The following is a 15,072-nucleotide window of genomic DNA, read 5'->3' on the forward strand; positions in this document are numbered from 1 at the left end:
TGCCCGACTAAGGCCGCTCCTTGCTTCCGATCCACCTTTCGGCAAGATGGCGAGCTGCCGGCGCCTCCACCGCCCCATATCCGAAGCCACCAAACGAATCGCAGTGACATCTTAGCAGTAGTCTCCGGCGTAAGCCGGACGACGTAGTCGATGACCTTGGTCATGCTTGCTAGAGTAAGTCATCTGACGGCTGTTAGTAACTCATCTCACAGTAGGAAGGTTTGCTGGTCAGACTAATTGTTTTCGTAATGCTCTCGGGAAGAACCATGAGGCCTAACTCTATGCCAGCGTTTTCCTCCGAAGTCATCGTGTGACCCAACTCGACTATGCGCACAGATGATTGTTGGTTACTAGATTTCCTTGATGTTTAATAATCCATGGTATCTAGAAGTTTGCCTCTAAATTATAACTCTCTACTACAGGCTAGTTCTATCTAAGCCTTACTTATCTTCCTACTATACCCGAATATCAACCTTATCGCATCACTCTTATCTTGATCTCTTCCTACTCAGCCATCCTCATCAAGGGATCTTCTTGGTCTTTGAACAACAACTGATTGACAAACCAACACCATCATGTCGACCAGCCTTCTATCCACGCACCGGTCAGGTCCTCCGGGCCATCCGGGACCCGACGCCAACTACGTCAACGCCGACACCCTCCGAACGACCTTTGCGCTCGCAATGTCCGCCATGTACAAGGCCGAGGTGCCCCTCTACGGCGACCTCATCCAAATCGTCCAAACCATCAATAGAGATGCCCAGTCCAAGCAACGCCACGGCCTCGGACACGGCTCGAGCTCCGCAACAATGGAAGCCAGCGTCGAGCGCCTAGCCCTCGAACGACACGGCGCAATCCGCCTCGGCACCCCGCAAGAACTCCACACCGTCCGCCGCATCTTCGCCCTTCTCGGCATGCACCCCGTCGGCTACTACGACCTCTCCGTGGCCGGCCTGCCCATGCACGCGACCTGCTTCCGCCCGACGTCGCCGCACTCCCTGGAACGCAACCCCTTTCGCGTCTTCACAACGCTCCTCCGGCCCGAGCTGCTCAAGTCTGGCTCGGCGCGAGCCATTGCCTTAAACCTCCTTGCAAAGCGCGATATCTTTAGTGATGCCCTGTTGGAGCTTCTAAGCACAGCTGAGACGTGTCAGGACGGTCGCCTGACACCAGAGCAAGGGGAGCGGTTCGTGGTGGAGGCGATTCGCACGTTTAGCTGGCAGCCCCTCGCGGCGGCTACGCACGAAGAGTATGCCCTCTTACGGAGCGAGCATCCCATCTTGGCGGATATCGCGTGTTTCCGCTCGTCGCACATTAACCACCTCACGCCGAGAGCCCTGGATATAAATGCCGCGCAAGAGGCCATGCTTGCCGCGGGTATGGCTGTCAAGAGCCGTATCGAGGGCCCGCCGGTGCGCAAGTGCCCAATCTTGTTGCGTCAGACGAGTTTCCTTGCGCTACAGGAGGGTATTCGCTTTGCTATTTCGGGAAGAGACGAGTTTGTGGATGGTTTCCATAAGGCTCGGTTTGGTGAGATTGAGGAGAGGGGAGCTGCTGTTACGCCTGCAGGCAGAAAGCTCTATGACGAACTATTGGAGGAAGCAATGGCAATAGTCCAGAAAGAGGGGGAATCTTCTGATGCGAAGTTGGTAGACGAGACATTTGCTAAGGTCTTTGAAAAGTTCCCCGATGACTGGGACGAGCTGCGGCGGCAAGGGCTCGTTTATTCGGACTATCGATGCGCAGAAAACGCCAAAGAGAAGCTGCACAGCTTGGAAAATATCGATACAGCAGACCCTGCTTCTCTCTTGGATCGGCTCGTCTCCGAGGGTGTGCTCGAAGCGGTGCCCATCACGTACGAAGACTTCTTACCCTTTTCGGCTGCCGGCATCTTCCAGTCGAATATCCAGGCCGGGGCTAGCCCAAACAAACCTACGGTAGGAGAGGATGAGTCGACGCGACCCGATGTAGATGGCTACGAGAAGGCTTTGGCAAGAGAAATCCTCGACGCAAATGACTTGTATGCGCAAGCGCAGATGAAGAGCTTGCAGACCTGCGCGGAAGAGCTTGGTTTGAGTATGGACATGATTCCACGGCTTTACTAATGCCTGGGAGCAGGATTCCAGGTAGACACGTAGAGAATTTGCTCATGCTTTTTGTTCTGCCAGTATGTTTGGCTTGCATTTCATCCCAATGATTGGAAAGATTTTTAATATTTGTTGCAAGCTTATTAGCCTCATTTCGCTCAGCCGGTGTATCTCGGCGCCCCTAATTATAATACCATCCTCGTTCATCGTAATTCATGGCATCTGTTCCGACGTGTCGGCAATAACTGCTAATAATCTCGAACACCTTGGAGCAACTCTTGCACCAGCCACTCCGACTCTTGCGGAATCGACAAGTCGTCCAATCCCATAATCCAATCCTGCATCGACGGCGCCGCGCCACCACCAAAAGCGGCATGCATATCTCCCGCTACCGGACCCGACTCAATCGCAGACAACGAAGTGTTACCACTCGCCGCCGCCGCCGCCGCCGGCTTCTGCCCATCGTTACAAACCATACTGATCGTCCTCTGCGACAGCGCCTCAAACATATCCCGGTACGACGTCGCCAGGTTCCACCGCTCGGCAATGATAATAAGAACGGTGGTGCACGCCATACACGTCGTCACCACATCAGCCTGCCTCGTCGAGTCCCGAACGCGCTTGGAGCGCCATAGGCAGTAGAGATACGTCAGCCCGCCGAGGAAGAGGATGTGCAGGCTGCCCCAGGTGAACTGGACCGAGGAGGACTGGTAAACGCGGCGGTAGAGCATGCACATCTCCCGCGCGCGCAGCGCGCACTCTTCCAGCACCCGCTCCGTGGCTTCGTTGTCGTTGAGGTTTCCTCCGTGACCGGTGTTGTCCGGCGTAGACTGGTTTGCTGCGGGTGATCCTCCCATCATGTAGTGGCGGTATAGCAATAGGATCGAGTGGTCGTAAGCGAGTTGGAACCAGGAGCGAGAGGTGAAGACTGACAGTGGGTGTGCCCTTGAGTAGTTTAGCTGATCGGGAGTTTTTGCACGCCACTCCTCTAGTTCATGGCGGAGACTCTCTATTGTAGCTGTATCTCCGCAGCCGCAACGTCGAGTCGTTGGGGGATATAGGTTGTCGCTGATCTTCGTCCACAGGCGCCTTAGTTTGATAGCGTGGATGAAGCCGGTCATGAGTGTCGGCGGGTCCGTATTGGATGTTCGTGAGGCTGACAAGAGTCCTCCCGAAGTCACATTCTCATCATCGATATCCAGTGGCAACTGCGCTCCTCGTTAGTATTTTATAACCAGAGGCTATCGCGAGAGATACGAAGAGAGGAAAAGCCTCACCTCAACATCGATAGAATCATCCGGAATACCAACTGGGCGGCCTAGTGTAAACGCAACGACTCTGTCAATGTCATACGCGACCCAGAAACACCTCTTGGACATTTCCTTAGTCAAAGCATCTGTATTTCTGTGATATCTCTCGGCACTTCGGTGGTAGCCGAGCTCGATACAATGGCGTATAGCCATACCAGAGACTTTCCTAAGAGACAGTCAAACCGGCATCATAAATTCAAGTAGACGCTTGACTTACCATAGACTTACACCAACAGGTGATCTGATAGAATACACAGCACAGGCTAGTATTGCCTGGATGGACTCTAGGCTGTCAAGGTCCAAGACTGCCGAGATGTGATCCAAGGCCATTGAATAGTAAGCCTGCCGACTCCTGCGTCAATATTCTTCGTCGCACAATACGCCAACTCCACGAAAGAATAGAGCATACCTCAGCAGCATCATAATGGTTTTGACCAAGGACTAAAGACCCTATTGAATATACCTGAAAGTCGTATTAGAGCACTGCCAATCAACTCACAGCCATGTCACGAGCTCTCCAAAGGTCCAGCTTACCATTAAGACGAAGAAAAGTGTTGATCCGTTGACACTGCTCAGATCTCCGTCGAGACTCGCCTTTAGGCATGTCTCTTCCCAAATCCGGAACGTCGGCTTGTGGAGAAATGGGTACTGGGGATGTATGTTGTTAAAGTACGCTTCTGACAAGTTTGCCCTCAGTATCGGCGACGGTAACCTCAACGGAACCTCTCGGACGACTTCCGGATTGATATCCTTCCCCCGGCCTGCATGGCTATGCTGCGAGCTCCCGCCAGTGCTGGCAAGGCCCATGGTCGCGCTGACGATGCGCGAAAAGGAAACAGCGGAAGAAGGACCAAAGTAATGCGGCTCTCGGCCGGCCGCGCTTAGACAGAGCAGCGCAACCTCTGACGACAAGGTATCGACATGATGGTCGTCAACATCTGGAGAAGGCGCACGTAATGCCCGCGAGAAGTCCACGTCTTCGAATGATGAAGGGTGAGCCTGGAGGTTCGGGGCGAGGGCAGATGGCATGTGCATGATGGGCATTGCTTGCGTGGGACCGCCGTTGTGCGAAGCGGCGGCGGCGTTTTGGTTTGCTTCACGACCACGACTGCCACCACCCTCGTGATTGGCACCAAAGTGATCGAGGGCGACCTCGGGCCGGGCCTGCTGTAAGAGACCTTCGAGATAGGCAACGCGGGCCTCCAGCGACTTCATGTAATCGCGCGGGCGATGTAAGCCGGTGCCGGGGTCTTCTACCAGGCAGTCTGGTTTTCCCCACATTAGATGAAGTTCATCATGCCGTCTCATGTTGCTATTGGACCTTACCTCGTCCAGTCCTCACGCAGTTCTGGCACTTGGGACTTTGTCCGTCGCACTATGAACGAGTCAGTCAGCTCGGTTGTGTCTTTTGCAGATCTACTAGAAGACAGTTGAATGTCACCTTGAGCTTCTTTTGCTTGCAGCCGATGCAGGCCAACATGGTACGCTCGCCGAGTCGCGGGCGTTTGGCCTGATGGGTGCTGCCGGTTCTTTGGCCACTCATTGTGAAGGGAGGAGGGGAAAAGAAAACCAGCGTGTTCTAGACGAAATGGAAAACGAGAGGAAATGCCCAACGGCGCGGAACCGCCGATCTGCACAGTGGAGACTTTGAGAGTCAGATATCGCAACGGTTTGAAAGCATGTAAACGAGCATGGAGACCTGTCGTCCGGGAAAGTCTGGGGTACGTTTGCCGTATGTGTCAGCACTCGATTTCCGCATAGTTGTTGGTTCGGACAATAATAGGGGGGCACGGAGGCGGGGCGTACCGGAGGGCCGCGCTACCGTTATCTCGTGCGGAGACTGGTGGGAACGAGTTAGCACTGGTCGTCTGTTCGGAAAGTTCCTGGTCCCCCCTGCAGTGCGATGTTCTGCGTTGTAAGTACACCTGTTAGTGCACGGAGATGGATGTCGAGTTCGGCCGGGATTGTCTGCTTTCCGGCATCGGAGGAGTTCAACTAGCCAAGCTGGTTTGTTATGAGTGGAAGCATATGACCGGTGTTTGAAAGTTCAGCCAACTATCGGCGAACCTTATTGTTGTTCCTCCCGTGTTTGCCTTGCGTGCATGTACTCTATATCATTGAGGCCATCCACATAATGACAGAAGGTGGAATCAATTGTGCTTGCAACGAAGACTTGGCCCACAGGATCCACCGCTACGGTTCTTAGTCAACTCACGCTTCAAAATTTTCAACTTCCTCAGTCTCTATGGCTCAGTCGGTAGAGCGTTGGTCTCATATCCATACATATGACTCTAGAACATCTAGAGATATCCAAAGGTCGCAAGTTCGAGCCTTGCTAGGGACATTTCCTTTTGGTTTTATCACTCTTTACTACCCGACACATTATTTATCGCCAAAACTCAACCACCTAAGTATCGATCGATGGTCAGGTACTGGCCCACTCACTTTTTCCTTCTTTTCTCCATCTAGCAAGCATAGGATTCGCTCTTTATGTCGACAACACAAAGACAGAACCGGGTTTACAGAGGAAAGACATATATTTCTACTTGACTTTCTATCTTGGTTGATTCAATGGCAACTAAGAAACAGTCCGAGAAACAATCCAACGTGTCTTTCCTTTCTTTCTTCTTCGGTTTTCCGACCAGCCTGTATGTAATACCTACATCCCGATCGGTTGCGCCGAGCCATGTTCCCTAGCCCGAGTTGAGTAGCGATAAAATTAGTAACCACTACTTTGTCCAAACAGATTCAGCCGCTGCCTTCAAGGTTAGCTAGCACTTTAAACCACGACTCAGAACCTATAACCCGCCAAACAACACCTGCGCAACGCACTGTAAGCAAGTACTTGATAACCTGCAGCATAACATCGCAGCGGCATGTTTTAGTTGCACAACACCATCGTCCAACGTCGAAAGAAAGACCACCGATAACTTCATCCAAGTGCAGCCGAACCCCCAAGATCAATCGGCCGGATAACTCGGGATGCTGCTAAGCCCTCGGCTACGCAGTAATGGGGCAGCAAAATGGCAGCTATCGTTCGCCAAGTCTGAAAGCTTTCGCCATCCCACCACACGTGTCATTTAACTGGAGCTTCTGTATCCGTAGATGCAGCGGGCGCACGCGTCACTCCTGAAAGTGAGTGAGTTTGACGTGGGGGCTCAACTCACTCTCCCCAAAACACCAAAACCGCAACACATACCTACATACACCAAATCATGAGGAAATTCTTCAGAGAAGCAAAGCAAAAGATCGAGGCCGAAATCGCCTCCATCACCGGCGACGATGAGCCCCAACAGCAGCAGCCGCCGCCGCAACATCAACAGCAGTACTATCCCCCTCAACCGCCGCATCAGGGGTTCGAGAGAGCGGTATTCGCTCATTTCATGGTTCGTCAGGTCCTCACGGAGGCCTCCTCAACGCCGCACTTCATATGAGATGCAAACATGAAACTGACACACATCAACAGCTGAGCAATACCTGCGAGTACACCGTGGACGAGTACAAAGTCGACATTGGCCTGGCCCAGCAAGCGCACATTGACGCATTTGTCCTAAACTTTGGCATCCACGAAGAAGCCATCGTGAGGCTCCCCGACGTCTTCGCCGCCGCCGAGCAGACGGGCTTCAAGCTCCTCTTATCCTTCGATTACGAAGGAGCAGGCGCATGGCCCAAGGAGCGCGTCATCGAAATTGTCAGCAGAGTAAGCCTCAATCTCCCCGAACCTTCAATCAAAAGTCCGAGATACTAATCCCCCCCCCCCCCCCAAAAGTTCGGCCCCTCACCAGCCTACTTCAAACGCGGCCATCAGCCCATCGTCTCAACTTTCGAAGGCGTTGGCAACGCAGCCGACTGGCACGAGATCAAGGCCGCGACGAACTGCTTCTTTATCCCCTCCTTCTCCTCCATCGGCGCCGACAACGCCCTCAAGACGGGCGTCACCGACGGCCTCTTCAGCTGGGCCGCCTGGCCCCACGGCAACGCGCGCAAGATGGACGAGGGGCTCGACGCATCGTACCGCCACGCCCTCGGCCCGCACCGCCCTTACATGGTCGCCGTCTCCCCTTGGTTCTACACCAACCTGCCCACCTGGAACAAGAACTGGGCGTGGAAGGGTGATGACCTGTGGAACGATCGATGGAATGAGATTTTGGCCATGAGGCCCGAGTATGTGCAGATTGTGAGTTCACACACACACACACACGAAACCCACTTTTGGGGAGCATGACATTGACCACAGACAACACAACAGCTCACCTGGAACGACTTTGGAGAATCGCACTACATAGGCCCCCTCCACGAGAAACAATTCGGCGCCTTCGAATACGGCCAAGCCCCCTTCAACTACGTCCGCGACATGCCCCACGACGGCTGGCGCCTCCTCCTCCCCTTCCTCATCGACCTCTACAAATACGGCATTGCCACCGTCCGCCGCGAGGGCCTCGTAACCTGGTACCGCCTCCACCCGGCCCACGCAGGCGACGCCGGCGGCACGACGGGCAACACCTCCTCCCACGGCCAGGAGCTCTTCCACCCGTCCGAGATCATGGAGGATAAAATCGTCTTCTCGGCGCTGCTGACGGGTCCCGCGCAGGTTACCGTGAGCGTGGGCGGCGTCGCCGAGGAGGCTCGCTGGGACGAGGATGGTGGGACTCCTGCGCGTGGTGGCGTGGGCGTGTATCACGGTAGTGCGCCGTTTAATGGTCGGACTGGCGAGGTTGTCGTGACTGTGCACCGCGGCGGGGACGTTGCGGCTCAGGTGCAGGGGCGGCCTATAACAACGGAGTGCCATCATGGAGGAATGAATAATTGGAACGCTTGGGTTGGCGCCGCCGAATCTCATGTGGAAACACATGCTGTTGCGTATTTGGGTTAGTCGCGATGATATAGACCATGGATAACCAGGATAAACGCTAGAGATGAGAACCTGTGGTGTTTGACACAGCACAGTAAGACGCATATTTGTTGTTCAGAGTAGTTTGGGTTTCTACACACACTTAGTGTGAGACCAGGTATTATTCACAACCAGAACCTGAAAAAAATGAGCTGCATCTGCGGCGCTGTGTCGCCTTGCAGATGAGGGGGGATCCTACAGATACATATCCAGAACACCATCCCGCCAACCGCTCCCCGTCTGTACAAATCGCAAAAAGCCAGTGAAAAAAGTATAGACATCTTGAATGCGATCACGGAGAAGCACCCCGTGACGGCCTTGAACCTGCCCCTGGGAACCAAGCAGACGCTCCCCTACACTTGTGGCATCATCATGAGACCGGGTATTGCCATTCACCCGTCGTCTTGTTCATGTAACCAAGCTGCTCCGCTGCTGCCGTGAAGTCCTACTCCTCGTGCACGCTGACCATGGTACCGTTCCCCTTAGCAGACTTCTTACCAAGTTTCAGCATGCTGAGCCTCTTTCTGACGCTTCCACGTTTGACGATGCCAAGTGCGTCCACAGGCCGTTCGTCCTTGTACTCCCGCTCCTTCTCTGTCAAGTTCGTTCCCGCATCTGAACTGCGCCGTCCGCCCGAGTCCGTGACCCATTCGCTGGTGGCATCGTTACTGCCTAGAACCCGCGGTATGTCGCTGGACGGAGCTCGGAAGAAGCTGCTGCGACGGTTGGCGTTGCTTGTAATGGTCACGTTGTCTTGTGTCTTGCTGAAGCTTCGGCTGCGGTGGCTGACGGTGTCCTCAGCTTCCGGTGTTGTTTGAGGGTCGCTGGGGGTCTGTTGCAATACTGGAGATTCCTTCTTACGGCCTCCCAAGAAGCTCAGACGCGTGCCACGCCCTTGGCGGATGGCAACTGGCTGGACCGTCGACACTTCTTCGACAGCGACTCCGTTCGTCATGGCACCAGCAATGCTCTGCGGTTGGGGCGATACTTGTTCGGTAGATGGTGACGACCGCCTGTATGTTGGCGAAGCATTGGCGGACTCCCGTGATGGCTGCTGAGGAGCGAAGAGGGCAATCTCAGGCGCAAATGTGCTTTCAAAGTCTGTAACGTATTAGTATGGAGCGCCTAGGCAAGAGGTCATGAGCATGAGCAAGAAGGACTTACATCGTTGAAGTTCCTCGTGCCTTTCGTTGAGGATTTCGTTGGTACTTCTAGAAAAGGTTGCGAGGCACCGCTTGATCATGATCGCATGGTCTACGAGCGCCATCTTAATCGCGTTGTCTTCAGGGTCAAGCTCAGGCTCAACCTCTTCTTCTTGAAGCACATCGTCCTCGTCATCCTCGGGTTCTGCACGGGACGGCAGTAATTGACGATAACATGCCACGCTATTTTCCGAATCTGGGTTGACCGACACACTTACTGCATCGACGAGCAGCTGTGCATTCTCTTCGTCGCCCTCCGTAATCCGCTTCTCGATCACTGTCATTTCCTGCGTCTTCCTTACAATCCGCTCTAAGCCGGTCTGGCGGGCACTGAGTTTGATCTCCTCGGTATGCACGATTTCGCTGCGGCGAAGAATTGTCGGGAATGGGTCGGCAGTGGTGCATACCATCTTCTCCGCAAAGTGTTCCTGAACAGGGCCAGATGTGCTGCGCTTAGAAGACACCGAGAAGCTCTGAGGGTGGGCGGATACCAGGTAATCGCGGATTACTTGGGCAACACGAGCACGCTGGAATACTTGGTGTGACAGATCGCGGTGCGGTGTGATGGCAGAAACGACCAGGAACTGGCCTTCGACATCGTCGACATCGCCACCGGTGACGATCTGAGCGGATGGGTACTGCTCCTGCATGCGATCGGTGAAGGCAGAGGCGCGCTCGGTCGGCGAGCCTTCGTACACAAACTCCTTGTCACGGAGGCTAGAGGGGAAGCCCAGTCCTTTGTATACCACTTTGAAATACTTGGGCACCAGCTTGTCGCTCTTGGAAATAGTTTCGTAAATCGTGGCAATGGCTCGCTCGGTTCTGGCCAGTTTGGCAAAGTCGAAGACGTTGCTCTCGTACTGAATCCGGAGTTCTTGGTAGGCAGCTAAAGCGCTAGTCCAGGCCTCACCCTCTTCGAAGTGCTTGATCATGTCGAAGTAGATGCGTTCCTTGCGCTCGAATGAGGTTTGGATGGGGAATTCCGGGTCATCTAAAGCAGTCACTTGCTTCGTAGGGTCCCAGTCGTAGAGGTCAGCGTGCAAACGAAGGGCCAAGCCAGCTTCGCAGTGGTTCCTCGCCTCGCCCTGAAGAATGGCCAACTGATGGACGTATCTGATGAAGATTTCCTCCTTCTGCATGTCGCGGAGGAACTCCATCAGGCGTAATCGGTTGATCAGGTGGGATGCTTCGCTCGTATTATCGCTGCTGTGTACGGCAACGAGAAGATCCAGGAACTCGTCGACAGTTGCCATCAGGTCACGAATACCGGCGTAGAGAGGCTCGTCGGGAACGCTCGACAGCGGCGCAAATCTCTCCAGGACCTCGTTGACGAACAGCTTCTGCAGTATGCTTTCCGTCAGGGGCTTGGACTTGAAGTAGTGGTCGAGGCAGTCAATCATCTCGGTCTGGATGACGGACAAGTCTTCGCTCAGGGTCCATTCGCTGACAATCATTGTCTGCAACACCTCCACGGCCATGCGTCGCAAACCTTCGTGGACACTAAGACAAAGCTCGACGATGGGGCCAACAAGGGTAGGGACGTATTGAACCTGGTAGCCACCCATCTTGGATAGGCCATATCGTGCACGCTCGTCGCTACTCGTCTCCCAACCAATGGCCTCCCAAGTTCGTCTGAGCAGTTCAGCGCCATGTTCTCGCACGTCGCCAGCAATCTTCCAGACTGCTCTCCGCTTCTGCTCAGGGAAGGTCTCCAGAGCCAGAGATGGGCTCCCAACAAGCTTCAGCATTGTCGTGAAGAACATCTTCCAAAGTTCCGTATTGAAGTTTTCGGCTTCGTCGGGGTGGGGGAGGAAGGACTCGAGCAGTATGCTGGACAAATACTGCAAGGTTCTCATCGTGGATTTGTGGTGATATATGTAGACACTCAGCCATTCGTGTGGGAATGCCTCGCCCATCAAGATGCTCATATGTACGCGAAGGGTGTTCTCGAGGAGAGCAGTCAGGTCTCCTTCTGTTAGTTCCAGCTGCATGCCGCTCGAGGAATTCGAAACTGCCGACAAAATTGCAGAAAGCTCAACCAACGCTTCGTCAAAAGTAGACTCCTCCGCAATAGGCTTGGAGGGAAAGGGGTATGAAGTAGGGAAAAGAAGTGAAAGACGGCTGCGAGGCTTGCTCGAAGTGGCCACGATAGAGAGGTATGAATCAATGATCTTTGGTAGGTAGTCGGGGATCTCAGGGCCGAGGTTGTCGATCTGACCGGCAAGGATTGAGCAACAAAGACGAACTTGCTCCTTCCAGGAATCAGTGACGTCCTCATTATGACCCCAGTGCGGCGCGATCCATCGGACGGTATTGGCCGTGAGAGCTGACTTTTGTTCAGGGTGAGAAAAAATATCCAGCTTGGAGTAGTTGATGATGAGCACAAGCTTGTATAGGACCAGCTTGCCCTTAACAAGCGAACACGAGTCGAGAAAATCGATAGCAATGTGCAAAATTTCCTCGGTCGTCAGGAGTCCAGTCAACTCTGGCAACCAAGTGTGAAAGTGTTGAACAGCTAACGTCTGGCTGCCAACAAGGACAGGTGCGTTGCTACGCATCATGGAATCAAGAGCTTTGAAGATGTTCCTCAATTCCCGAGTGAAACCAGGGGTGGAGTGCGAAGTCGTGATGCCTATCCCGGCTTCCTTGGCCTTTTGCTGGCCTCGCGCGTGGGTGATGAACTTGAGAATGTGTCGCACGACCTTGAAAGTGGAGCGGAGCTTCCTCGAAGTCTGGGCCTCGGTAGGCTTCTCCAGCAGGCGAGTGAACGATCTCACGAGACATGCCGTGGCGAACGGGTAGTTGAAGCGGTTCTCCGCATAGTGGTCGACAAGTGGGCCGAGATTGAATCGTCTGTCATGCACAATGCCCAGGACTCTAACCAGTGCAGTGAATACAAGGTCTTCGTATTCGTCGTTGCCCGAGTGTTCCACCAGGACGCCGAAGAGACCATCAAGAACGTCGCTAAGGAGCTTGACAACCTCGATTTCGGGAACGAAGATCAGATGCTTTAGTAACATCGGGATATCCTCCTTGGGAGCCTCTTTCCATTTGAGCAGGCCCAAGACGATGCGATCCTGGGAAAATCGTGTGCTGCATAGGTATGTGTCGACTCGAAGGAGCGCAAGAGGACCGGTTACCTCGGAAGAGTGTTCGTCGTTTCCTCTAGCACTCCACTGCAGTGATAGATAACCCCCTTTGCCGGTCGGGCCAGCTTGAGCCGTCGAGGTGAATTCATCCGTCTTGTATAACAGCAGGGCATGTGCTCCGTCTCGGACAAAAGCTTCTTGGTTCCACAGTGGCATGTGGGCAACCGCGAACGGCGCATTCGGCATGTCGGATAGAAACATGACTATGTGCGAAGTGAAGACATCTTCTGGTGGAACAGCAAGTCGGACAGTCTGGCTCCACTGCTCCCCCCTCTCAACAGCCACAGACTTCCACGTGGTGATTCCTTCGGTGTTGGACGAAGAAAAGATGCAGTTCGGAATCTTCTCCCCGCCTGTTCTCCGTACCTCAAGTGTAACCTGTAGGTTATTCCCATGAACACTCCCAGAGAGTATGGCGGGGTTGCCTGCATATCTGGACAACAGATTTTGCTTGGAGAGCGCAGCAGTATCGAGAGTAACATAAATGTCCGATCTAGCTTTTGTAGGCGCGCCAGAGAAGCCCATCTTGTTTGTTTTGCGAATGCCAGCCAACAAGGTTGGCGTCATCTTGACCAGCGCATCCACATCCGGGTGATTGAAGGACTTGAGATGCACCTGTACTCGCTCGGTTCGGCGCGACTTTTCGTAATGCCCACTCTTGCTGTCCATGAGGTCTCGGATGAGGGTATCCCACTCCTCGTGGAGACCCTGCTTCTCTGTCGGTAATGTTGGTGATGGCGACCAAATGCTCACGACCTGTTCCACATCTTCGTCCTGCTTCATGACCGCATTGAGTTTCAGAACACCAATTCCCACCGTCCGTTCGGCCATGTGGAAACCTGAGCCGCCATCAAATGAGCCGCGCTGTCTGGAACCGGCAGTGCTGGGAGGTGCGGCGCTGTCTTGGCTCTCGTCCTGTGTCGGGGGGCGACCCTCGGGCTGTTCTGTTAATGAATCAAGCTTCGGTGTGGCATTTCCTCTGGAGAAGGCTGAGCGCCCACTCTTGGACCCCCACATCAGACTTCTTCTAGAAGGTTTATTGCCACTCGCAGAAGGTGGCTTTGTGGGATCTTTGGAATATCCTCCACCCTGAGACTTGATGCCAGAACGAGAGTCCGGCTTCCCGCTGGGAATAACTTGCTGGCTCGAACGCACCTTGACGACGAGGTATAGCTCGGTCTCCGCCGATGCAACGTCGCCAATGTCTTGAGCTGAAAGATCGGCGAATATTGTTCTAGTTTGGCCCGATTTCGCCAGACTTCCTATCGTTCCCCCGGGTGGTATGTCAATGATGAAGCATTCGGTGAGAGCGGCGGGCTGCCCTCCCACCGGCTTTGCTACAAGATAAACTACCAGTGATGTCTCCTCGGCTGATGCGCCGGCAAATCCCTTCACGTCAACAAGCAGGTGGTGCAGGGCCGTCGGTTCTACGGTGGGCACTGGTGGCTCATCCAGAACGCTCATAACGGACTGCAGCTTCGTAACGTCGACTACCGAATCATCGCCCGTCAATACTCGTCCCCGGTCTGCGGGGTCTCGAACAATGACCTCCCCTCCACATAGCTTATTCACCCGCACCAGGTCCCAGACTGTCTTTTCGCGCAACTTGTCATATTCATGTCGTGTGAGGACGTTGTGGAGGAACTGTTGTCGGCTAAGATTCAGCGTTTGGATCAATTGCGAAAGCTTCTCCAGGCGAGGGTATTGGCGAGATAAGAGTAGGCCATGTAGATTGGTGGAATGCCACTCTCGGAGACAGCTGGCAATTTCGTCAACAAGCGGTTCAGCTGCTGATGTTGGGGTTTCGTCGCCAATCTTGAGCATCGGTACGGGTGCGGCCGGCCGTGGGGCGTCAGGATCGCGCTTGACGGGGATGGAAAGTCGACCCTGAGTGCCGTTGGGTAGTTCCCCAAGCGGTTTGCGTCCCTTGATCTCGATTCTGGAGCCTTTGGACCCTCGTGAGCTTCCTAGAGATTTATGACCGTCTTTCAATTTGGGTTTCTCGGTAGCTGTTGGCGTCAATCCGCTCTTTCCCGAGTCGCTACCGAGTTGAACATCGCCAGCGGCAGCAGCATCATCGCTTGTAGCATCGTTCAGGTCCTCCGTGTCGTCAGATTCACCCAAAACCTCGCGAACCTCGACGCAACTTCGGGGGAAGATGCCACTAAAAACGCGGGCTTCGAGTGTTTGGCCCTTTACGGAAGTCAGTCCGGCCAGCAGACTGGGTGGAGCTACCAAGTAGCCACGCAACCAGTTGCCATCTGGGGTTTCTTCAATGATGTAGAGCTCATCGCCTAGTTCGAGGGGGAGATCGGCCGGGCCCGAAGCGGCGAAAGGAAATGTCGCAACGGCGAAGGCAATGCGAGGAAGAGGCTGCCAGGGCATTGAAGGCTCGGTTCGTCGACGACGTGCGCAAAGATGTGGTCGGTATGT

General features: G+C 54.2%; 4 protein-coding genes across 4 annotated transcripts; 2 read left to right on the plus strand and 2 right to left on the minus strand.

Annotated features, from left to right (window-relative positions):
- Positions 1 to 575: 575 nt before the first annotated feature.
- CPAR01_02317 (uncharacterized protein) lies at positions 576 to 2,105 on the plus strand (the record flags this gene model as incomplete). The annotated part of the gene is made up of 1 exon (XM_060486605.1): positions 576 to 2,105. The coding sequence occupies one exon, from the start codon at positions 576 to 578 to the stop codon at positions 2,103 to 2,105; it is 1,530 nt and encodes a 509-aa protein (XP_060353933.1).
- Positions 2,106 to 2,335: 230 nt separating this feature from the next.
- On the minus strand, positions 2,336 to 4,940 carry CPAR01_02318 (uncharacterized protein; the record flags this gene model as incomplete). The annotated part of the gene is made up of 7 exons (XM_060486606.1): positions 2,336 to 3,295; positions 3,365 to 3,563; positions 3,615 to 3,739; positions 3,807 to 3,860; positions 3,932 to 4,662; positions 4,724 to 4,772; positions 4,818 to 4,940. 7 exons carry the CDS (start codon positions 4,938 to 4,940, stop codon positions 2,336 to 2,338), a joined length of 2,241 nt encoding a protein of 746 aa, XP_060353934.1.
- Positions 4,941 to 6,612: 1,672 nt separating this feature from the next.
- CPAR01_02319 (glycosyl hydrolase family 71) lies at positions 6,613 to 8,270 on the plus strand (the record flags this gene model as incomplete). Its single annotated transcript, XM_060486607.1, has 4 exons — positions 6,613 to 6,783; positions 6,864 to 7,097; positions 7,167 to 7,574; positions 7,635 to 8,270. 4 exons carry the CDS (start codon positions 6,613 to 6,615, stop codon positions 8,268 to 8,270), a joined length of 1,449 nt encoding a protein of 482 aa, XP_060353935.1.
- Positions 8,271 to 8,733: 463 nt separating this feature from the next.
- On the minus strand, positions 8,734 to 15,024 carry CPAR01_02320 (SH3 domain-containing protein; the record flags this gene model as incomplete). The annotated part of the gene is made up of 2 exons (XM_060486608.1): positions 8,734 to 9,389; positions 9,453 to 15,024. The coding sequence occupies 2 exons, from the start codon at positions 15,022 to 15,024 to the stop codon at positions 8,734 to 8,736; spliced, it is 6,228 nt and encodes a 2,075-aa protein (XP_060353936.1).
- Between the last annotated feature and the right edge of the window lie 48 nt (positions 15,025 to 15,072).

Source organism: Colletotrichum paranaense (genome assembly GCF_030867605.1).
Source record: "Colletotrichum paranaense strain IMI 384185 chromosome Unknown Scaffold_2.1, whole genome shotgun sequence".
Taxonomy (NCBI): domain Eukaryota; kingdom Fungi; phylum Ascomycota; class Sordariomycetes; order Glomerellales; family Glomerellaceae; genus Colletotrichum; species Colletotrichum paranaense.